Here is a 25,350-nt window from a genome sequence, read left to right on the forward strand (position 1 = left end):
TAAAACTCATTTTTTCCTAAAGAGACAGCTAAAAAGTACCAGTTATACATTTATGAAGTACCAGCAATCAAAATTATGGATTTTCTAAAAGGTTTTTAACTACTTTTATTGAAAGGAAAATAGCTGTCTCAGACTTTTGTGACACTATTGCCAGCAATAATTTTTTGCATTTAGACAGTGCTGTAATATGGCCAGCCCTGTCAATAAATGTGTGAAACAAAGGTGAGCGTCCTTTAAAAGAAGAACTCTAAATTCACATAAGAAGTCATACTGTGCCAGCATTCGTGGAATAGCCATATACATAACAGAATGGACACAGAGACGGGAAACTAAAATACACACAACCATCAAATGTCCACACACCCACTAATAGACCTCTTACACAAAAATGTACACATATCCTTATAAGAACAAATGTCCAACGCCCTTTGTGGTAACATGTGCATACAATACTCTTAAAACAATATACAATCTGATCGCTTAAAATGTAAATGCTCAAAACTCTTAAGAAAACACGTATAGAAAAGCCATAAAAACTGGGGGGGGGAAAAAACTCCCATTTGAAAGCTAACGCTTTTGACAAAGTTGTAAAATACATCTTTACAGAACACTTAGACAGCCTTAAAAAATACACTCAACTAGGTTTTAAAAAAATGAAACATGCAAAAGGTCCTTGATGGTATAAAACATCCACACGCCAAAAGTAACAAAACACACAAACTCTTCCAAAAAGACACTCTCCACATGCTTACAAAAAAACGAAGCCATACATCTTCTAAGACACAAAAAGGCTGAGACTAGTAGTCGAACGACAGCTTGGAGGTTACCGCTGGGTCAAGTCAGACATTCCCTCATACTTTCTCCACGCTAGGTCACCAGAGGGCACTGTGGTATTTAAGACACTGACCTCTCCAGCAAACAGCGGCGCGAGAAGCCTTGAACTTCTGAGCGGCGTCGGGAAGTTTAAATAAGAAGTGCCATAAAATAATAAAAGGCAGCTTCCAGATTTGAACTTCGGCTCGGAAAACCCGCATTCAGTCGCTCTTTCATCGCGGAACATTGCTGCGTTTTAGAGCACCAGTGCCCGCGTGCCATTCCCACTTGACGAACAGCATGAAGCGCCTCGGCGCGTGGATTTCTTTTCACAGAACTCCGTGACAGACGTAAAAACAAAGAGAAACGTACACAAGGTGTTATTTACCCTAGCTACCACCGTGGCTCGAACCCGCCAGAGCTCTGGAGTGCAGACATTTTTTCCACAGAACATTTTGACATGCAAATGATAGCAATTAATGTGTTTGAAACAATTTATGATTTCCGGCCTACTTCAACATGTATTAGCATATACCTGGTTCCTTTTAACATGCACTTTGTTTTTCCAAAACCACAAACATAGTTGCTGGAATTTCATGTGGAAGTGCTTAAGGGGTTGAAAGTTAACACCTTTGTGAGCTGTGCAGCCTCACAGTTGCTGCTAAACAAAAGGCTCTTTGTAGAAGCTTTCTCGAAATGTTTTCTTAACATGTTCCAAGTAGTTTTAGGCAGGCAACTAAAGTAAACAAGATGTTACCATGATAAAAACACTTGTGAAAACATTACCGGCTGCACTTAGCAGTCAGTCTCCTGCACATAAACTGTACCAAATTTCGGAAAAAGTAATTCGGAGGGGTAGGGGAAACAGCGACAGTTGTTTCTTTTTGCAAGTTATTACACTTGCTTTAAAATTAAAGGTTGTGATTTTATATAAAGAGCAGAGGTGTAAGAGTACAGTGGTTATTAAAATACCACAATTCAGAGCCCGCAGCTCGGTTGTGCCTCAGACTTCAGAAGAACGCCCTTTAACAGAAGTTGCACTTGTACTGCGATGCCAATCTATAATTTAAAACGTATCTGCGGATTGGATTTAGCTTAAACTGCCAAACTGACAGCCGCAGTGGCAGGGGGAGCCCGTCTGAAAGCACGGGAAGCAGGTACGACTCGCCCTAAACTCTGCTCGGGCGGCGCTGCTCTGGAGGCAACCCCTGCTTCCACGAGGAGACACTCCCGGCCATGATGTCAGGGCGTCATGCCCACTGGAATGTCCGGCAGTGCCCCTGTGACCCCTGGAATCTAGCGCCAAGAAGGCAGTGGGAGGATCCGAATACCCTTGTTTTTTCGGGTTTTCACTACATGACCTTTCCCAAGCCCTCCAGCCACAATCAGTTAGTTGTTGTGGGTTCAAGGGCACAGCAAAGGTGAAGCTTGCAATGTTATGGGGTGGACGTAGGACAGAAGGGTCAAAAGTGCGTGAGGTCACTTCAGCTGGGTGAAACAAAGTTCAGGTTCCCTGGTGTCTGTCCTGAGTCTAGGAGTGACTGTGACAACGGGGAACTGGCACACATTCTTAGATATATCGCAATGGGTCTATAGGTGGCTTCAATATCTCAGTTATTTAATCTGCAGAATAAAGGGAGTATGGAGGGAATATCTTTGTATTTTAGCATTTCTATCTGGGGAGTGTTCAGGCCCTATATGGGAGAAGTTTGTAATATGTCTGGCCATGGCTCTACTGTACACAAAGCTACCACTGCAAAAGCACACACTTAATACTCTAACTAAAAAAGCCCAGCAAAGGAGAGAGTGATTGAATGAGTTTGGAGGAGATATTTCTTTCTCACCCACCTGAGACCATCTAACGCAGAGTTCTTTTATTAAAAAACTATGTTGTTGCTGTAGAGAAGTTGACTTTCTAGCGCTCCTATCAAGACCCATTTACTGAGAAGGATGCATACATAACCTGAAGGCCACAATTTCACATTCTGGTAAAGCGGATTCAGCCTTTCATCCTTGTCTGATTCACAAAATGAGTACCACTATCAGAATGATATTACCACTTGGAAATTATCATGAATATATATATATGCACATTTGTTACACCCCTGCAATCCACTGCTTATGACTTCATATATTAAATCACTCATGACTGGGTCACTGACATCACTGATGACATCATCCTGTGACACTGTTTTGTAAATGTTTCTGAGACTTAAAGATATGTATACAAAGTTACAGCATACGTTAAATTACTACTTGCTCTGTACTAGTAATTAGTCATACTATTTCTAACATAACTCAACTGAGTGGCTGTCTGACTATCAGTGTGTGAATGGATGCCTGAATGGCTTGTATGGGTGTATGAGTGGCTGTATGGACGTGTTAGTGGGCGTGTGAGTAGTTGTATGGGTGAGTGAGTGGCTGTTTTGGAGAAGGAGTGGCTGTATGGGTGACTTGAGAAGCTGTATGGGCCAGGAAGTGGCGTTTGAGTGGCTGTATTGGTGAGTGAGCAGCTGTTTGAGTATGCATATAGGTGAGTAGGTGCGAGTGGCTGTTTTGGAGAGTGAATGTCTGTGTGAGTGGCTGTGTCAGTGAGTGGGTGTGTAAGTGGTTGTATGGACACGTGATTAGGTATGCAAGTGGTTCTGTGGGTGGGTGAGTGGCTGTATGGGAGGGTGAGTGGCTGTATTGGTGAGTGAGTGGCTCTGTCAGTGATTGTATGGGTATGTGAGTGGGTGTGTCAGTAGCTGTATTGGTGAGTGACTGTATTGGTGAGTGTGTGGGTGACAGTACCTGTACAGGGGAGTGAGTGGCTCTGTCAGTTTCCGGATGAGTGAGTGGGTGAATGGTTATAATGATATATGACTGGATGTGTGAGTGGCTATAACGGTATATGAGAGGGTGCGTCAATGTATGCATGTCTGTATGGATGGATGTGTGAGTAAGTGGGTGGGTGCATTAGTGGCAGTATGGGTGAGGTAGTGGGTGTGTGAGTGGCAGTATGAGAGTGGTTATGTGAGGGGCTCTATGCTTGAGTGTTTGGCTGTGCGAGTACTGGTAGGGGTCTGTTAAGTAGTAAAGTGACGTGTTGAGTGGGTGTATGAGAGGTTCTATGGGGATGTGAGTAGTTCCGTGAAGGATGTCATCAGTGATGTCATTTGAGATGTCATCAGTGATGTCATTTGAGATGTCATCAGTAATGTCACAGAACAGGTCATGAGTGATGTAATATGTGAGGTCATAAGCAGTGCATTGTGAGGCATAAGTTATAGTTAGCTCAGGTAACTATAACTGCTGAATTTCACTAGTTTTGAATGAGTGAAATCTGAGCGCAACTGTAACGTCCATGTAACCTTTAATTTTTTTCTGTACATTTCTACAGTTTTTAAAATTCTATTTCCTAGCTATAATGTCCCTGTAACCTCAAGTTTATTCAATACATTTCAATTGTTTTCTAAAATGTTTATTTCCTAACTGTAATCTCTAACCTTTGCAAGTAGGTGTGCGAATGGCTGGGTGGGTCTTTGGATGTGTGAATGGTTTTATTGGTGTGCGAGTGGCTGTATGGGTCTGTGTGTGGGTGTGTTTGTGACTGTATGGGTGTATACATGGCAGTGTAAGTGGGTGAATGAGTGTCTATGTGGATCTGTGAGTGTGTGCCTGTGTGTCTAAGTGGGTCTGTGACTGAATGCGCAAGTGTCTGAGTGGGTCTGTCAGTGTGTGCATGAGTGTCTGAGCAGGTCTGTGAGTTGGTGCATCAGTCTCTGGGTGTGAGAGTAGATGCATGAGCATCTTTGAATGTCTGTGATGGGTGAGTGAGTATCAGAGTAAGTCAGTGAGTGTAGGAGTCTGTGAGTGGGTGTGCAAGTGTCTGACTGGGTCTCTGAGAGGATGCATAAATATCTGATTAGGTCTGTGAGTAATGTGCATCTCAGTGGCTCTGTGTATGGTGTTTTATTCTGCCTCTTTCTGCTCATTTACGACCCTTATTCTGCCTTTTGCTACTCATTTCTGACATTTATTTTGCCTCTTTCTGTTAATTTTTGACCTTTATTTTGCCTCTTTCTGCTGTTTTTCAACTTTATTTTGCCTCTTTTTGACTTTTATTCTGCTTCTTTCTGCTCACTGCAGACCTTTATTTTGCCTCTTTCTACTCATTTCTGACCTTAATTCTGCCCCTTTCTGACCTTTATCTGCCTCTTTCTACTCACCCCCCCCCTCCCCAGGACCGTATATTGCTCTCACAGACAGGGAGCTGCTAAACATGCAGATCCCGATCTGTGAGATTGACCCTTTCATCTGTTTCCCTGCCCACTTGACAGCAGGCAGACAAACAGATGAAAAATATGCTTTCAGCAAGCGAGAGCAGTTTCACAGCTCTTGCTTGCTGAGAGCAGAGTGTTTGCACTGACGTGGCGGAAGCTGTCAATGCTCCTGCCAAGTCAGAGCAAACAGCTATGTCTCGGGGGCGGGACATAGCAAGAACCGGCCCAGGGGGGGCTGTCCCCAGGGCCATTATTGGCTCGAGGAGGGGGGCCGCGTGGCCCCCAACTTTAATCTGCACAGGCCGACCCTGGGATGCATGGCTCCCACTTCTATTTATTTCATAGACCCTGGAGAGGTGGTGGTCTTCGGGACTAGGAGGGCCTGTGAGGCCCCCCTCAAATTTTTCTGTTTTCTGCCCAAAGGAGGTGGTGGTCCCCAAGGCATTAGACACCCCCCCTCCCCCCAAAGGGAGGTCCGCAAGACATTTCTCCTTTTATCAAATAAAGACCCAACGGAGGTGGTTGTCCCCTGGGCTAATAAGACCCAAGGAAAGTGGGCCCCATGCGCTTTGCGCCTTTCCTTTTTTCAATGCCTGCATGCCCCAGGGACTTGACCCTCCCTGAAGGTTGATTAAAAACATGCACAGGAGACCCCGCTTTTTTCGTCAATTATGCTGCAATTTGCGCATCAAACCACAAAATCACTTCAAAATTGCAAAAAACAATGTTTTCAATCCACAGCGGGCCCCCACCACCATACCTAGGAGGTCAGTGTATAACTACCCTGTCCAGTTTCTTTATTTTAAGCATTTTTTGTGGGACGGCTGAAGCAGAGTCCCAAGATGGCTGCCAACACTTCCTGTTTGAAGTGTTGGCAGCCAATCAGGTTTTAGCAGGGGACCGTCGGATCCACAGAGGATCTGTCCCACAAATATAAAAATACGGATTTCAGTTAATATCTCTAAAACCACTGAACAGATTTACAACAAGCTGTCCACAGACACTACTCAGGACCAAGCTCTAACTACGTGTCAAATTTGGTATAATTCCATTAAGTGGTTTGGGCTGTAGTCCTCTTCGAAAACCCTATGGGAATTAACAAGAAGAAAATACGTTTTGGGAATCAAACTGTTTCTCGGCCACTGTTTCACAGATCACACCAAAACTTTCCAGATAGCTGCTGAAGTAAGCATCAAATTTGTTGGGATTTTTTTTTAATATTCGTCAGCCGGCACCAAAGATCGAGGCGTCAAAAAATGCATTTCCTATGGTGGAAACTCGATCCTAACTATAAAAACCTACTAGTGATCACCAGTAGGTAATATAAGCATATATGCATATTTGCAGTTATTACAATCTATTGTTTAGATATCAGCATTGGCACTGGAAGACATGAAATCTAGTCCTTTCCCACTTAGAAAACTGTGGTCTCTGGCAACCCACCTTTTTTCTATGTCTCAGTTCACAAATTAATGGGCACTTCCTCAGCTTCAATCACCACAATATATCAATATATGAAAGGAACCAATGGTTTGCTACAATATCAAGCAGTCATCCAGCATTGAGAACAAAACAAGGAAAGCCATTTTCTCATGCAAACCCATCAAATAGTCACTTTGGGATGTGGATTTGGCATATCAAGCTTTTATCCAAGCAGTCAGTATTCATCTTTTCCTGTAAACACCTGGCTTAACAAGGGCATGGGGTTATCCCTTAACATTTTAAGCAATATTCTTGGATTAGTCTAACGATCAGATGTTTCTTGAACTGCCAAGTAAGGCAGAGTTAGCAAAGCAGGAGTCTGAATCCTGCCTCTCCAGGACGCAGCAGAACCGAGGGGAGGAAGGAATATTCAAGAAACCTTTTAAGGTGACAGATGGAATATTTATGAAACAAGGGCTGTTTTCAAGCGGTCTCTGAATGCATTAACGCTAACAAACAATGCAAGAAGTATAACCCTTCCACTCAGAGCCAAAAACCTCCTATGAAATCAAGATACTACAGAGCTAGAGAGTGTGTAAGTGTGAGTGTGTGATTGAGCGAGAGACAAGGCAGTCTGTTACTGAATGCCACGTGCTCTTGTGATGGATCAAATGCTGAAAATTGCTCAGAGACCAGCAGAGCTAAAGTCTTAACGCCACTGTTGAGAAATATAATTTGTGCCTTTTGCAACATGGGCCATCAACAAGTTTTCTTGCTCAATGACCATCAAGTATTGTATTCTTGGACTGAGGTCCTAAAAAACACTATGGATCCAAATGCGTACAGCTTCATTGTACACCTACTTTTTCTTTTTTTAGCACCGAGGTCATTAAATTAAGAATATCACAAGATCAGTAATAAGATAAGCATGGTGCTTCTTCATATTTTAGCTACTCCTTATTAGAAAATGTAAGTAAATTAGAATATGCTTTGCCACATTTTTTTTAAACTTGTGTTAAAGGATCGATTATTGTCTCCTTTTTAGGTAAATATATTAATCAGATTTTCTTTATGATTTTAGTGGGTTATTAGAAAATAAACAGTCCTACTTGTTAGCTAGGATCACGTTATGATCACAAAATTAACCTTACGCTACACCATCACACAGACTTATCCTTATAGCTCATTTAACCTCTTTGCTGCGGCGGCAATTCCTCCGCAGCGCTTGGGGGGGAAGAGGGGCCGGGCGGCGCTCCCATGCTCGTGACCGGACCGCTCCATCACGAGCCTCGGGCGCGCTGTGCTTGTGACAGAGCGGTTCCATCACGGCTCCGCCCGCTCAATAGAACGCGCCGCGCAGGCACAAAATCAGTGCCGCGCAGGCGCACCGAGCGGGCCGTGACGGAACAGCTCCGTCACCAGCACAGCGCAACCGAGACTGGTGACGGAGCTGTTCCGTCACCAGCATGGAAGGGGTTAAAAACTTTTCCAGGTATTTAACCAGGTGCTCCTGGTGATGTGTGCTTAAACAATTCCATACCTACTATTTTTTATTATTAAATGGGCTTTTTTCCCCTTCTATAGTAAAGCCTGTTTCCTGCTGCTGGACATCATGGTTCTTTAGCAGCATTTAAAAAGCACCATGTTAAGGGGGCTAAATCACAATCACCCTGGGTTTATGGTTTAACTGGTAGACTCCTCTGAATCAAGTTTGTTAAGATACGAAGGGTGCCATCTAATTTACAGCAAGCACTATAGGAAACTGAGAAACAGTCACTACTATGTCATTCCAAGAATTCACCACTTAAAAGGACAGCAGTGCCGATGCTCGAACAGGGAAAGATTCCTCACTCAGAGATTCTCGATTTGACTGATCGTAAACCAGTAGGAACTGCAACCGTAAATAGAGGCAAACAGATTAAGTCTCAACAGTCTATAGAAATCCACTGCACCCTCTCCTCCCTTAAGGATAACAGACACCTGTATAGTGTGGTATGGGGTCGCCTGTAAACGCAAGCAACCTCCAAACAGCAGATAATGCACAACTTACAAACAGCTGAGATCTATGGGAAGGCCCTGATCGACAATATGGGAGTTTAATAATGGCTGAATGATTTGATATTTTTATTTGTAAAAACACATCACTCACTGGTCACTTGGGGCTAATGGACAACCAGAGAGCACACCCCCAATAATTCCAGCAAAACAGGGGCAGCTCATCAAAGTCCGACCCGAAAACAAAAGTCGTGAGTGCTTTCCTCAAAGTCCCATGGCTAGGTTAGGGTCTGACAGCTGAAGGAGCTACTACCACAGCATTAGTAAAGCAGCTCTGAAGTCTATAATAAGAGCTGTAGACCAGGCAGAGCATTTTAAAGTGCACACCCTAATCAAACTGCTAAGAAGCTGCTTTTTAATTTAATTTAAAACTTTTGATTAGTCGGAAATATTTTAGAATATATATTTTCCATTATTTTCTGCTTAGATAAACGCTCCAGAAGGTTAAAAAAAAGTGAAGTGTAACATCTGAAAATGGGAAATTTACACAAATTCAGGTAGAAGAGATATTGAATATTTATCTCACTAACCCATTTGGCAGAAGTCAAATTAAGATGTATTTCTAACATAAACGGCAAACCATGTTGCAGTTGCCTGTCAATTGGCTAAATAGGGTATTCATGACATATAGCATAATCTCAAAGAAACCCTGAAAAAAAGATGACTTGCTGCAGGGCAATTAATATGTATACTTCCATGTAATATTGGTGAATTAAAATTAGTAGAAGCAACATTTGGTGTTTAATAAGCTTCTTATTATAAGACGCAGATAAAAGTAACATGCTGATAAGAAGGCATATGCTACTGAATCACTCCACCAGTTTCAACTGTAAAAGTACTTCTGGTGTAAAAATCGGCCTATGATGCTCTCCCTACTTTGGCCATCACTGATTAAAAGGAATTGTACATATCTATACGTTAGAAATGTGGGTATCTAAAGGAGTGCCCTAGTAGATCGTTTCCATCAACAGAGAATTCTTAAGTGAGAATTACAACAAAAGCCTGGACTACAGGGAACAAAATCTCTTATAAGCAAAATTAAGTTTTACTCCAGATACATGATTTAAAGGGTGTTGAGGAATATATTACTTTACAAGCAATGCTAAGATAGTCAGAGGCTGTGTGAATAGACTTTTCCATAGTGAGAGACAACAGGTCAATCTCTAGATAAACTATGGGGAGGACATTCTTAATGTCAAGAGTACACTAAGAACAGAGACGCAATTGCTCCAGTCTTCAACAGACAAGACACTTTCTTAATGATTCAGGTTAAAATGTGGGGTGAGATAAACGGAGAAACAACAAGATGGCAAATTATATCAAGACATTCAAGTGTTTTCTGTGAAAGACCTAATGTACAGTAAGCAATGATGCAAAAGTCCCCAAAATTCTTGGAAACATCAAGATCTTAAGGTACAACTATGAAGCAGTCATGACCGATTTCAATTTTCATTGCAACTTTTTTACTCTATCCTGTAGTTGATTGCATGCCTGTGACATTCTATTACACTAAATGAATATGAGATGGAACATACAATGTAATGTTAAAAAACACATCCACTTTCCTAAAAATACCTTAATAAAGAGGAGTAAGAGTAGACGCTGTGCCTTAACCACAAGTAATGTAAGCTTGTTAGGTTTGAGTTTGTGAGATACAAAGAAGGACAGGCCCATCGCCACAAGTAGCCAAGGACCACTATTTCAACAACTACACCATGAACAGCAACAGACATAAATGTGTGTCTGGACAGAAGTAGTTTTGCACCAATTAGGAGTAACTTTCCACCTGTGAGGAAAACATGACACAGACCCTAGACGAAAAACTTTGGCTACTTTATCACACAACTAATAGTCCCATCCCCATGGCTAAAGTGTCCCAGTACTAATGTAAATATATATGAATAATAAATGACATGTCTGTCTACTGATGACGGTTCTAACAAAATGAGGTATTCAGGGTAAACGTAGATACTTTCAGTTCTAACGACTAGAGCGGACTTCCTCAGTAGTGTACGTGGAAAAAGTGACACAGAAGACGTAATTATCCCAGGAACGACTAAAGAGAGGCGATTGGACAAAGAGCTGAGCCTATGGAGATGTACCAAATCTTTTCACTGGCAGACAAGAAACTAAGAGGTAGCTTCTATTAAAGGTGGATATGAGTAGTTTCTAGGGAAAGTCAACCCATTCTCAAGAGAGTTCCAAAAATCTCTATCATACAAGGTTATTTCAAAGATGCATACGGGCAGTAAGAGCTGCTAGATTGAGGTTGTGAAACCAGAAAATATAAGGTTTGATAAAGGAAAAAATAATGCTAGGGACTCATATGTGTAGCTTAATTTGTAAGCCTAAGTTCCAGACACAAGGGTATTTACCCGTGCCTACCCCATGAAGACGGTTTGCTATTGGACTATCTGACTGAATAGGAGAGCAGGGTGCATTCTGTTCTTTTTTCTAAATAAATACTATTTTCCCCTTCTTCTACATTCCCATGCAATATGGGGTATTGTCATACACATGCTGTGGACACATTTACTCATACCTTTTGCAGGAAGCACATTTAAATGCGTTTCTTGGGTTGGAAATACCATGCAAAACAACTATAAACACTGAAAGTTCTAGCGTTGTGGGAGTCCACATGCATTTCCATTACGATAACCATTTCCTACCCTTCACAATCACCAACTCATTCATTCATACAGAAGAGAGAATCACAATTCTCTTTTGCATATGGAAATCTGTTGTATTTCATGCAGCATCTTGCAACCAAACAAACTCGAGAATCAGGTCAGCAATACTTTAGACCGCTGACAGGTAACAACTGATCCCAATTCACAAGAACCAACACAAAAAAACAAAAAATGCGACCGTAAAAGGGAAACAAACATGTACAATTATAAAGGGGACTCTACTGAACTGGTCTCTCTATACACAAGACCTCACTTTTAAGTCATGTCACAAAACTGACGTAATTTTACTGATCCATGTGGCACAGTGATGCCATCGCCTATAATTCTGCAGGCTTTAAGGGTAACAGATTTCGGGTGTTCTTTTAACACAAAAACAAAGTAAATAAAAATGTGTACCTACTTTAAAAATGACTGGAAATCGTCGCATATTACTTCACAACCTGGCCATTTGCAAACACCATGCCCATACAGTGGATGACTGTGCGTGTGCTCCTCATGGGACATACTGGGTGAGAAAAAGAAAACAATCAAGGTTCTAAATACCTGTTAGTTTGAGTACTTCGACAATTGTGCAGTGGGAAGAGTATAAAAAAAAATATTAAAAATAAAAATATCACACTGAAACAGGTCAATCTGCAATGCAGAGAAACACAATCCTATTTTCTTTACAGCAATATAGTTTGGAAACACCTGGTTTTATAACGTTAACAAGTGGAAAACTGTGAATGAGGTATTGTATATAAAGACATGGTCTTCTAGTAAAACAAGTTAAACTTACATGGCTGTTTACTACAATAACATTGTGTTAAATAAAATTACCAAAATCATTCTATTTTCTTTTATCATACAATAAGGCTACTTTCCAAACAAAGTAAAATATTTTCAATACATCTTCGAAAATCCCCTCTTTTAACGTTGCGTGTGTCATTAAACTCCATTCTTGACCAGAAAGTAGTGCCCACTGCTTGAAAGGTACCACTGTAGTATTCTGTGCTAGAGTAATACCACCCAGTGACAGAGACCCAGGCTTATGCATCTAACTAATACTCTGAGTGTCTGAACTGTAAGACTCCTTTCTAGAGTCCCAGCAGTTCCTTATACCAACAAACCATGCTCCGATCCCATTACAGCATGACCACAGCCACCAGCTGCTGTGCCCAAGCAGCAAGAGCAGTGACTCTGGTGGAAGCCAAGCTCGTATTACCACGCCTCCAAGCCACAGAACCTGGAGATAAGCCACAACTGCCTGGGATCGAAGGGGTTAACCACTTGTGATCTCCGTCTAACGAGCTTTCATCCCAGCTACAAAGTATTCAGGGAAATGGTATCTGTGGGGTGCACTGGTGCACCATGGCTTACAGGAGCAGGCCTTTTTATACCTCTTATGCATGGAAACCTTTTCACTATTTGGTAGACGATTCCTAATTGTCCTGAAAACAGGTATTCGTTTGTTTTTTCCTTAATTATGTTCAAATCGAGATATTTTATGCGAAGATCAATCTAGACGACTAGGCGGATGAAGGTCTATTAAGTTGTAGTTAGTATTTCTCTGTCTTACGACTGCGGCATTTGATCAACTAAATGCTTTTCTCCATACCCTTTCCCACTCCTCCCACTCAGTGGAGCAGTAATGCACCAGTGTGGGATTACTAATAATATGTTAATATGTTTAATGGCAACGTCTTGTCATCTGAGGCCACATTTAAACGAGCATTTGAAATGCAATAGATCTTGCATTTACGAGAGTTTGAGCTATTGGCATTGTAAATGACAATGCCTTTTTTTATGTGTTTTTTAAAAAACAAATCAATAAAGGGCATTGTCATTTACAATGCCAATAGCTTGAACTCTCGCAAATGTCAGACCTTTGCATTGCAAATGCGTTAGGAGAGAGCGTGTCCTGCCTTTTCTTGCCGGCAAGATCAGGCAGGACAAAATTCTTTGGTAGGCTTAAATGACAACCTCCGAGTGCTATTTTCTCAAACACATGTAAGAGGGGATGTCCTCATGGTAGGTTACAAAATGAAAAGGTGGTACTAGGAGGAACTACTACGGCTATTGACTAATGAAAAGCCACAGTTTACAATGGACAATAACACAAGCCAATGAAAAAACTAGGCGGAGAGTGGGCGGAGCGTCACGTCCATACCTTAATACAGCATGCCTTGCAGAGCAGCACACGTGCTGCCCAGGCTCGAGCTAAAAAGCATCGACAGGAAGGCAAAGTCTCAAAGCTGTAATAAAGGAACCACCACAGTCCACCAGGGCAAGGCCACTAGATTGAGGAGTGTGCATATAAACTTTATATTTCACACAGGCACTACACTGCACCAGCTTCTGAAACTACACATGCCTTTTGTCACTGGGAGTCCCCAAAACACAATACAAGTGGAAGGGTGCAGCAAAGGGTGTAGCCCCCACCTCCAGCTCCAGGAAAGTATTCCAATTTTACTAGCTACTAAGAGCAAGTGGTAACCATTTTCAAGTGGAAGATGCCCATTTTAATAGGTCTCCATAAGCGCGTTTGTGGTGCCAACATCTGGTGGTGCTGACAACGGCTCCCTGGGCCTCTGCCGGTTGCCCAAACGCCCTTTTTGCCATGGGCCACTTTTTGTGCTGGGGGGTTGGAAAACCAACTGCTGAGGTAGAGGTCCACTGTCCCCTGCATCACACTATCATTGTATTTGCTGCTGAGAACATTTAGAAGCACAGCAGATTCAAACTTCATCAGTTTCAAAGAAATCGGCCTTTGGCCCCTTTTAGTCCCTTTCCTTGCATCCAATTGGTTCAACGGGTGCAGAACAAACACCTGGTTTTAGAACAACACTGCGCTGTGCAAAACCAACAGGGTGCTGTGAGCAGGCAGATTCTGTCATGTGCCACAAGTCATAAAATGAACAAGCAATAAAACATTAGAACACATGGATCATTTTATGCACTCTCGAATTCAGGTGCTTTCTTGCAAAACGGCAACTTTTCTGTCCGAGCACCTTCCTTCCAACATTATCCTGCGACACACAATTTTCCATCACATCACATCATTTATTTTGGGGTAAACATTTCAAAGAGATTAATGCAAAACTCGCAGAGGCATACCTGCACATTTTCCAACAGGGCTGCATCTGAGAGAAGAAAACTGATCTAAAGACAAAAAGAAACCCCTATTGCTTTGAAAGTACTTGGTTGAACAGGTTGTTAAAAAATAAACAACAGAATTTCTAGGACTTGATATGAACTAAAATAGCGCTTTGAACCTCAGTGGAGAAAACAATAAAAATGGCAGCAGATGGCGCCTCCACACAGCATGCAGTGTGTAGTGTGCCAAGCTGCTCTGATACCTGTCCACGCAGAAATTAATCTCCATCATATTACCCCATGCTGAGTGCTTCAACTGAAGGGCACAACCACGTTTAACTAAATCATGTGAAATCACAACATTGTCTTGTTTTTTTTCTATTCCCCAAACATTTCTAACGCCCAAGGGCCAGCATATCTTCATTCTCTGAGCTGTGTAAGCCAGCACCAAAACCTTTTTTAAGATCCCCACCGGAAGAAATGACAAACCACGGGCATGCATACTTCTTTATTAGGATATTCTGTAACTGAAAGTAATGTAAACACTTTCCCTTTTTGGTGCAGCCGTTGCTATGGCATCTGCTGGTTTCTGTTTACTGAACATGAAAAAAAAGTCACACAAAGTCGGAGCTGGCACGTACAAGAAAGTCAGAGAGCGTGTGTCACGACTCAAAAAACGGAAAGCTTTGTATAAGAAAAAAAAGCACAGTGCTGTACTGTAAATTGGGCGTGCAGCAGTTTTAACACATTAAAATATAGAACGCTGAGGGTAGGCACTGGTATGGCTTCAAATCCAAACATAAGGCACCCAGCAACTTAGACTATGGGCCATATGTATCAACATTGTATTTTGCAAGTCCCTAATAACACATTTTACAGAATATTATTATTATTATTATTATTACTAATTAAATTTATAACGCGCACAGCTACCCTAGACAATGTTTCCCGGCGCAGGTAAGTCAACTACTGTAACTGAATAAACGGATAGCTAATCACAGAGAGATAAGCCAGGTCTTAAGTTCTCGCTGAAACTTAAGATAGAACGATTCCTGTTTTATAGAACAGGGAAGAGAATTCCATAAGCTGGGGCCGAGAAATGCAAAGGAACGACCACCCATTCTGGATAGTCTACAACTAGGTGTTACAAAATTGCCTTGGGTGGCTGAACGTAAGGACCGGGAAGGGACATAAGGATGGACAATCTCCAGAAGATAAGATGGAGCAGACCCTGGTTTGATTTTAAAGACAAGGCACAGGGTTTTGAATTTAATGCGACTCAATGCGGAGCCAGTGTAAATCCCGCAGGAAGGGAGAGATGGATGATCTCCTTGGGCTGAGGAATTCTGGACCACCTGGAGTTTTTTCAGCACCTCCTGACTTCCACCCAAATACAGAACGTTCCCGTAGTCCAGGCGAGAGGTGACAAGTGCCTGGACTACCGTTCTTTTAGTGGGGTCTGGAAGCATCCGGATGATCTTCCGCAATCATCTTAGAATGGAAAAGCAGGTGGAGGCAACGCTAACCGCCTGTTGCCGCATTAAGAGGTTGTTATCAATAATAAACCCCAGATTACGAACTTGGGTTACCGGTTGAGGAAGAGTGCCCATTTCCAGTGGCCAGTGTTGGGGCCCCCAAAGGTGCTTGTGTTTGCCAAGAAAGACAACCTCTGTCTTCTCTTCGTTTAATTTCATCAGATTATTATGGACTCGGAAAATGCAATGTATATAGGTTTCGCAACTAAGATTGCAAGTCTTAGATATTCCTTAGTAGCGAATCGCAAATTGTGATTCGCTATTAAGGAACGCCTTCCCATTCATTCCTACCGGCCTATAAGCCCACAGGAATGAATAGGATTGTACTCGCAATTTGCTGTACTCGTAAATTGCGCATGCAATTTGAAGGGTGCAAAGGGGCCAAAAGGCCACCCTGATGCACACCCAAAAAAGGTAAGTATGCAGATGTAGTGCACATACATGCACCCAGGGCATGTGTGTGCGCCACATGGCACTTAAAAAAAATGGAAAGATGTGCATTTTTTTAGGTATTTGCAAATTAATACCAACTTGAAGTTATGGTAATTTGTGATTCCTAAATGCAAATTCGCAATTTGAGATTGCTACATGAATTACATTTTGGGAATCGCAAATTGTGATTTCCTAACTGCATTCGCAATTAGGTAATCGCAAAAAATTGCGATTATCCAGGTTGCGAATGCCAAGAGTTTAATACATTGCAAAACACATGTTTGCATTCGCATACGGGTCAATTCTGTGAATCGGCCCGTTTGCGAACGCAAAAAGCATTGCTACATCTGGCCCTAGCTGCCTCTGAAAACAGAATCTGTAGGGCTGATTAATTAATTATATGGCATCTCTTTTGTATACATGAAGTCTGAGGTCACAGTGCATTGTGAGGATTCACACCCGAATGACAATGTGAACCTGTGCAGAGTGTAATATTGCATGCATCTACCTGCTGAGCACGAGGAGAGCCAGGGGTCACCCGGGTCAGACTCCTGTAACCCAGGAGCAAAGGAAACTCGAGAGAACCACGTTTACACCCATGCAATATTGTTTCATCGTCGATAATAGCTGTGCCCCAGACTTCCTACTTTTACACAGCAGGGTTTCAGTGGCTGTATATATTACTGTTATGCAATAACCTTTAAAGTAAACATGCTCAGTTTATTATGCAATATTATGATAAACCAGGCCGATGCTCCCATTTAACTATTGGTTTCCTTCTGCCAATATTACAATTGTCTCACTGCGCCGTGAGAGGCAGGGCGTGGGATACAGGAGTGTAATAAGAAGGCCCTTTACAATGCTTAGAACAACCACCAAGTCAAAAGATCATGATGGATGGTCCACTGATCTACAAGGCGGGAGGAGGCGTAGGCCTCTGCCACTCTAGTCCATTTAAAGAACCTCTCGTGCCTTCCCAGCACTAGGCCTGCAGAGCAGACAGCATTTTACAAGCACCTGCTTAGTAAACCTTTTTGCTTAGAGAGAAAAAAAACCTCCCAAAGTGAGTTTAAAAAAAAAAAGCTCCAGGATGCAGGGTGTTTTCTCCCTGCCTGTGTAAACTGTCAGTGATGGCAGCCATCCCTGATGGTTTATACAGACAGGGAGGAAACACCCCGCATGCTGAAGCATTAAAAAAAAAAAAACTCTACCTTTGGGAGTTTTTTCTCTCCAACTAAAAAAGTGCCCAGATCACAAGTTTACTCTGGCAGTGCCAGTGGAGGATCCCCCAATGCAGTCCTTCTGCTTCACAGACTCTAAGCAGATCAGGGAATAGAAGTTTGGTTTGGAGGGAGTTAGGGGGTAAATGAGGGAGGAGAAGCACTGACAATTTATTGGGGTGCTTCCACTCCGCCAAACTCTACATCAAGCCCTTTGAGGCTACGGTCAAGCTTTTTGCATAGTCGTTACTATTCTCAAAGCACACAGAAATGTATGCCTACAAACGGTATATGTAAAGGTTAGTGAACATCTTCATATTATGGGGATTCTTCAGTTGGAAAACTAAACAAAATAAAAATTTAATTTGCTAATGCACTTTTTGCCATAATTTGGTCTACAGAATGTGCACTGGTGTGTGACTGTTGGAAAAGATGTTGCAATCTCTGTGTGCCCTTCTCAATCCGGTTGAGATTCCCTAAAAGTCAGCAACCCATAGAAACCCAAAAAAATCCATATATTTAGGTTTTGTACCTGCACATCATACTAAAGATAAAAACAAAAGGACACAAGCAAGGCTGCTCTGCCATTTGCTGAAGGATGAGTACTAGCCGGCTCGAGAACCTGCATCTCCCATAAAGCAAGCTGTTTGATGTAGGGTGCTGAGAATTAAGATCTTCTGTTTACACTACATTGACCACAGCACCACAGGCAACTGCTACGATGAATTTCTATGAATGGAACAGACTGCCATATGGATGCAGACACTGAACAAGCTGTACAACTCTCGGCGACAAGTGCCTGGGGGACTGTCCTACATTAGCACCACCTGTGCTGCGGAAACCGTGCTCCGCAGACAAAATGACATTTAAGGGCCCTTCATGGTATTTTTTCAAGTGTTCACACAAGGAGAAAACTGTAGTTCAGATATTTTTCTGACCAGCGGATCTATTAGTTAGGGCCAAAATAATCCCCACAAGAAAAATAATCTTCGCTCAGGCTGACTTGGAAACAAATAATAATTCGCCATCGCGGACTGCAAGTATTTTAATAGGAATATGTTTCATGATATGTATTGCCTTAAACAACCCAGTGAAACACAGAAAACCAAGAATCCTTATATAAGGAACCTTTGTATTCGTCTAAATTGCCTAATTGCTTACATAATGTACATCAGAGCAGTGCATGTATATGGGAGATATACAAAAAATGAATTGAACAAATAACGTAACATGTTTATCTGTAAAGCGCTCGTTCACCCAGAAGGGAATCTTGGTGCTGAATAACAGATGTTTATTGTTGCCCAACTCAAAGGTACTCATTTTATCGACCTTAGAAGGATGAAAGGCTGCAGGGATTTGAACCTGTGACCGTGAGTTCAAACACAGTCTCCTATAGTGGACTCATTAGTCCACTGAGCCACTAGACCCTGCATATCAACCTTTAACTCAGAAAGTTCAATATCTAACTTTTGCCATGTAGGAATAAAACTGTTGGGAAACGGGTGGCGCTGGAGAACACAGTCCTGGAGAAGATTTCCATGAAGATGTTAACAGTTTGTTGTCCGACTGCTCTTTTGTAGGCTTACGAATGAATACGTGAATGCAAAAATAAGGGGCAAAGAAAAGCGTGACAAGGCAGAATGTAAACTACTAGAGTAGAAACCCCCATGCGACCTTTAATTTCTTGAATTTTTTACCTAAGGGACTGCTCTTTACTAGTGGTGTAAGATATTCACCTTACTACGTGAAATTCCGGCAAAAGTACGCGAAATGCTAATCAGTCATTTCGAGGTATATTTTACACCGAAACACACACTTGTGTCAACTTTTTTGAAGCCAAGATGCATTTTGCGCGAATAAATAGGCAAAAAATAAATAAAAGCACCGTGAACAACGGCTTGCGTTCTGTTGTTCCTGTGTGTAAGCTGTAGATTTTTACCTCAAATGGCTAGTAAATAACGTGCAGTCGATTTACAAAAGGGGGTGGTGATGAACAGAGTGTCTGAATTGAGCAGACCACTCTTACCCAGTCAAAAGATCAGGGCTTGATCCATCACCGTTATTTATCTCACTGCCCCATCCCAGCTCAGAACCTGGCTATATGCAAATCAGTCTGTCCCTGGCCCAGTGCATCATGGGAACAGGGCAGACTAAACTACCAAGCCAATTCTTTACCAGAAAGGAGACAAGCTACCGGGGACCGGTTTCTGGCATTTCAGCCTCTTCGGCCCGGCTTGCTTGAATCCTGATGGAGCAGTGAGAAAGGGACTCATGTCTGAGTATACCCTGCCACACCTATAGTGGCCAAAATCGATTTACAAAAGGGGGTGGTGATGAACAGAGTGTCTGAATTGAGCAGACCACTCTTACCCAGTCAAAAGATCAGGGCTTGATCCATCACCGTTATTTATCTCACTGCCCCATCCCAGCTCAGAACCTGGCTATATGCAAATCAGTCTGTCCCTGGCCCAGTGCATCATGGGAACAGGGCAGACTAAACTACCAAGCCAATTCTTTACCAGAAAGGAGACAAGCTACCGGGGACCGGTTTCTGGCATTTCAGCCTCTTCGGCCCGGCTTGCTTGAATCCTGATGGAGCAGTGAGAAAGGGACTCATGTCTGAGTATACCCTGCCACACCTATAGTGGCCAAAATCGATTTACAAAAGGGGGTGGTGATGAACAGAGTGTCTGAATTGAGCAGACCACTCTTACCCAGTCAAAAGATCAGGGCTTGATCCATCACCGTTATTTATCTCACTGCCCCATCCCAGCTCAGAACCTGGCTATATGCAAATCAGTCTGTCCCTGGCCCAGTGCATCATGGGAACAGGGCAGACTAAACTACCAAGCCAATTCTTTACCAGAAAGGAGACAAGCTACCGGGGACCGGTTTCTGGCATTTCAGCCTCTTCGGCCCGGCTTGCTTGAATCCTGATGGAGCAGTGAGAAAGGGACTCATGTCTGAGTATACCCTGCCACACCTATAGTGGCCAAAATCGATTTACAAAAGGGGGTGGTGATGAACAGAGTGTCTGAATTGAGCAGACCACTCTTACCCAGTCAAAAGATCAGGGCTTGATCCATCACCGTTATTTATCTCACTGCCCCATCCCAGCTCAGAACCTGGCTATATGCAAATCAGTCTGTCCCTGGCCCAGTGCATCATGGGAACAGGGCAGACTAAACTACCAAGCCAATTCTTTACCAGAAAGGAGACAAGCTACCGGGGACCGGTTTCTGGCATTTCAGCCTCTTCGGCCCGGCTTGCTTGAATCCTGATGGAGCAGTGAGAAAGGGACTCATGTCTGAGTATACCCTGCCACACCTATAGTGGCCAAAATCGATTTACAAAAGGGGGTGGTGATGAACAGAGTGTCTGAATTGAGCAGACCACTCTTACCCAGTCAAAAGATCAGGGCTTGATCCATCACCGTTATTTATCTCACTGCCCCATCCCAGCTCAGAACCTGGCTATATGCAAATCAGTCTGTCCCTGGCCCAGTGCAGTGGCATAACAGTTTAACGTGAAATGATGCCAGCGCAATTCACATCTCCCCAAAGCCCACTCTTGAATGCCTATATAAACGTTAATACAAGAGGCAGACGGAATTGTGGGTGATTTGTCTTGAGCCTCAATCAATAAGGCCAAGGTTACTAATTGGCACACACTATGAAGGGATTGGTCTTTAACTGCGGATAACAGGTTTTGTTAACACCAAACTCGATGTTACTCCTTTCATTTATCTCAGAAGGCTGTGAAGCGATGCATCAGCTCCTGAACTATAGAGCTGCTGTATCAATGAACAATACCTTGTAGACCATGCTCATTTTTGCATGGTGGGGCATGTTTTCAGCGCTGCCAGCCTGCACAACTCTTGCCACGTCACCCTACTCAGGACTTGGTATTAGAGCAATGATTTCTTTCCATTGCAGCTCCCAATTTTTATTTTTTATTTGCTTATTTTTAATCAAACCTTTGATTAAGGTTTGTCTTGGTGCGTTACCTAAGTTACGGGCAGTGATAGAAGTACCAACAACGCATGGCAACATTAAAATCTGTACTTATTATATTAATTTCAATGACAGAATGCACAAAGTGAAGCCTTCATATTAAACACTACAAGGTAAAAATGGCTTTCCATTGGAGAGCTGTCAAGCTGAGAGCCAATCACTTGGACATGAGGCCAGATCAGTTTTGAAACACCACATGGGAGAATGTGGGTTAAGAAAGGGCTAATGTGCATCTGAAGTGAAATACCACAGCTCACTTTTGCCAGTACAACAACCGGGTCTGGTGGCTCAGTGGACTAATGCATCCACTACAGCGGCCTGTCTTTGACCTCATGGTCACGGTTTCAAATCTTGGTGGGTCCACTCAGCCTTTCATCCATCTGAAGTCGATAAAATGGGTACCATTGATTGGGTAAACATGAACAAGTTATTCAGCATCAAGATGCATACGTTTGAACATGTGCTTTACAAATACGTTATGTTAATGTTTAAAGCTTTCACAATGTCTACTACACAACCTGCTCATAAGCTCATACCAAACAGTTTCCCTTAGTAAAAGTGAAAATGTCAGTCACAAAATCATCTACATAAAACTCATCATAGAAGAAAGAACACGCTAGTTGTTCACACTACCACTAAAATTGCTTTCTGAAATTGGATACATAATTGATTTACTGGCAACGTTGTTAAATGGTTCTCCTCCTACCTTTCTAATTGAGAAGTTTGTTCATATGGGTACCTTCACCCAGAAGATCCCTACAACCTTCCGAGTTTCCTGGCCACTATACTACCCCCAGTCATCTCGAACTTATACGCTGAGGCACTTGGGGCTCATCAATAACAGCATCTAAATTCACCCTATGCCCACCAATACACAATTCCACTTGAAAGCATCCTCTGCTTCAGAGAGCCAACTCCTCAAACACTCCCTGCACCTCATCCAGATCAGGATGTCCAGCCCCTAGCTGAAGCTCGACCCCACTAAGACAAAAAGAAAATCCTACTTGCCTAAAAGAACAGGCAAGAAACAACAGAAGCCTGGCTGAATGACATGAAACTTGATGGCTTCGAACAACAACATTCACCCAGTGTTTAGTCAATCTGATTCACCCTAGACACCAACCTCAACCCCAAGAAACCCCCATTGCCAAGAAAACAAAGTCAGCCTGGTATCAGTTTTCCATATTGCAGAACATGAGATCATTCCTCCTGGAAAGCAAGTTCAGAACTGCTATTCCAGCCATCATACTCTTGCATCTGGATGGTGGAAATGCCCTGCTATATGGCCTCCCAGACTCCATGTTGCAGGATGTCTCATGCAGGGTCTGAAGAAATATGCTAACTTTACACCCTATCCTGATGGAACTCCACGGGCTCACCTTGGTGGCTGCACCTTCCTCAACACCAGCTACATCATTTTACAAAGCAATTACCACTTTCTGAACCCCCTATTTATCTGGCTGATGAGCTCACCATATCTGATGTGATGGCTCCTTGAACACCGATATTATGAGACTGGAGACCAGGAAGTGTAAAAAAGAAAAGACAAGGCAACAAGCCTTTTCTATTTATGCACCCAGGATCTGAAGCAACGTCTTCATATCAATAAGACCAGCCCAGTTGAAGACACACTATACAATGAATTTACAGTGCACAGTCTGCTATCTCTCAAATCCTGTTGACGGTATCCTTGCCTTCTGAATTGTAAAACGAGAACCTAGCCAAAGGAAGCAGATTGGTACACAGGGTCACATACAACACCCAGATACATAATGAGCACTCACTGGTCACTGTAACTATGCAGCATATTCCGTAGGCCAATCCACAGCTACCTACACAAACTGTTAACTGAGACAGAATGTAGGTGCCTCTCTTCCATATGAGCTTTACTCTGGATCACTTCCGCTTCCTCCAAAAGGCCTCAAAGCCTTACTAATCTAAAGGACAAGCCTAAAGCCAACACACTCCCGAGCCTTAATGTACTTTATGTGTCTCGAGACAGTTCCTTTTTTAAACTGAACACCATAAATATCTCCTTAAGACAATGTACAAGGTACACCTAGAATCCAGGTGATGGTAGTTAATCTTTCAGAATTTTCACAATGTGATCAAACTGCTTGGAGGAATTTAATGGTACTTACTTACCATTTCTAAACTGTATCATAAGATACAAAGTGCTACACATAGATTAGTTTACATGCTGGCTAAGAGTTGCTAGGAACTCACAAGTTAACATAAACGCAAATAATGCTCATTTCATATTGTTATAATTTTACAGCATATCACACTGTCAACAACTGCATTTAGTTGCCATGTTAAAACTATTGGGCACACTTGCTCTGATGCACACACTCACTGAATGTAATCAGTTTGCAAAGTGTTAATATTTCAGGGCACTGGCATGATTTAGAAGCAGCATTTATTTCACACTCATCAGAAGTACATACACATTCATACTGCCTCATGCTTTGTGGCTTTGGAATGCTCTACTGGCAGACCTTTAGCATCTAGAACGTGCCATACTAACCATTACAGGTAAAGGGGGGGGGGGGGGGGGGGGCTTCAAGGCACTGGTCTAGATCCCCGCAGGAAAGACCCAGCTTTCTCACTCCTCGCCACCACCCCACTCTTCGAACACCCACAGCCATTAAAAGGAGTGCCATCATATTGGATATTAATAACGTCCTGTTATTCAAGTGCCAGCAGGCAAGTTTGTTGTGTACACCCACACAAATTGGCAATTTAGCATTTTAACTTGAGAACGAAACGGAAATCAGCATGTAAAATTCCATATCCCCAATATGCATGTCAATATTTAATATGGCCCAGAGTGCCTCCTCATTGAAGTGGTTACTGTGCGAAGAAATGCTGCTCATGAATGGAAACACAAATCACACATGCCCGGTTTCCAAGCCAAAAAAAGAGTACAGCAGTGCCACTATCCCACTCGGGAGCCTTTTACACAGCCTGGCAAAATATATAAATCCTGAATGATAATGTCCCTGCTAAAAGGATGCTGGGACATGCATGCAAAAATATTAATTTTAATATCATGCAGAAAAATGAACTATGATGCTTGCTCAGTGTGACTTTAAATTGTGTAGTCACGTTTTGATGGCCTAAGTGCTACCTTTTTCATCAAAGCCATTTACAAATTAAAAGCAACAATTTTCTACCATACGGCAAGAGAAGCACCATTAAAGAAAATAATCGCCTTTAAAGCTCTGTTAGGGCAATATCTATTGACGGGCAGCCAATCACTGCAGATTTACCATCTCTGCAAACGATTCGATGAGCTTAAAAAGTGTAGCCGCTCTCTAACGACAAAATGGAGATCAGGGTGGAACGTTTAACTCCATTTTTGATATGGTTCAAGTTTCGGTAAAAGTTATCTGTTCGAGCATTATCCAGCATGCCAAAATTGGTGTGGGTGGGGCACAGGTTGAAAATTAAGTGGTAGCCTCAAAAATGAGTATTGCAATCTTAGCACCGACCAACTAACTTTTCTGACAACTTCAAGGAATAATAATGGCTGGGCCAATTTTCACTAACAGTTGGGTTATTCGGAGGATTTACATTTTCTTTAATGTCCAGAACTATCTTGGGCATTAAGGAAAAGTGGTCCCTGAACCATCCACTAGCCATTACTGGTGGACAAGAGTCTATCACTGGCATTTACGGACTGGCCAGCTGGGCAAGCAGGCAAACACCCGGGAGGCTGGACCCTGTGGAGACCGGTTTCAGTCCCCAGGAGGACTGTTTCCAGTTCCGGTACCAGGAAATGGTGGTGTGAGTTACGGAGACCCCCCCAACCACTGCTGCAGGGGTCA

The 25,350-nt window shown here is 42.6% G+C and overlaps 1 protein-coding gene across 23 annotated transcripts in view; it reads right to left on the reverse strand.

Annotated features, from left to right (window-relative positions):
* FOXP1 (forkhead box P1) overlaps positions 1 to 25,350 on the reverse strand; it is an 875,723-nt gene that overhangs the window by 83,976 nt on the left and 766,397 nt on the right. For 13 of the 23 annotated variants that reach the window (XM_086938895.1, XM_086938894.1, XM_086938892.1 and 10 more), the window contains 2 exons: positions 14,342 to 14,386; positions 11,646 to 11,750 (listed from right to left, as the gene is read on the reverse strand). In XM_086938895.1, coding sequence (XP_086795021.1) covers positions 11,646 to 11,750; positions 14,342 to 14,386 — 150 coding nt within the window. The remainder of the gene's footprint in view (positions 1 to 11,645; positions 11,751 to 14,341; positions 14,387 to 25,350) is intronic. The other 10 variants (XM_086938901.1, XM_086938902.1, XM_086938897.1 and 7 more) reach the window with 1 other exon arrangement.

Source organism: Lissotriton vulgaris, chromosome 9, assembly GCF_964263255.1.
Source record: "Lissotriton vulgaris chromosome 9, aLisVul1.2, whole genome shotgun sequence".
Taxonomy (NCBI): domain Eukaryota; kingdom Metazoa; phylum Chordata; class Amphibia; order Caudata; family Salamandridae; genus Lissotriton; species Lissotriton vulgaris.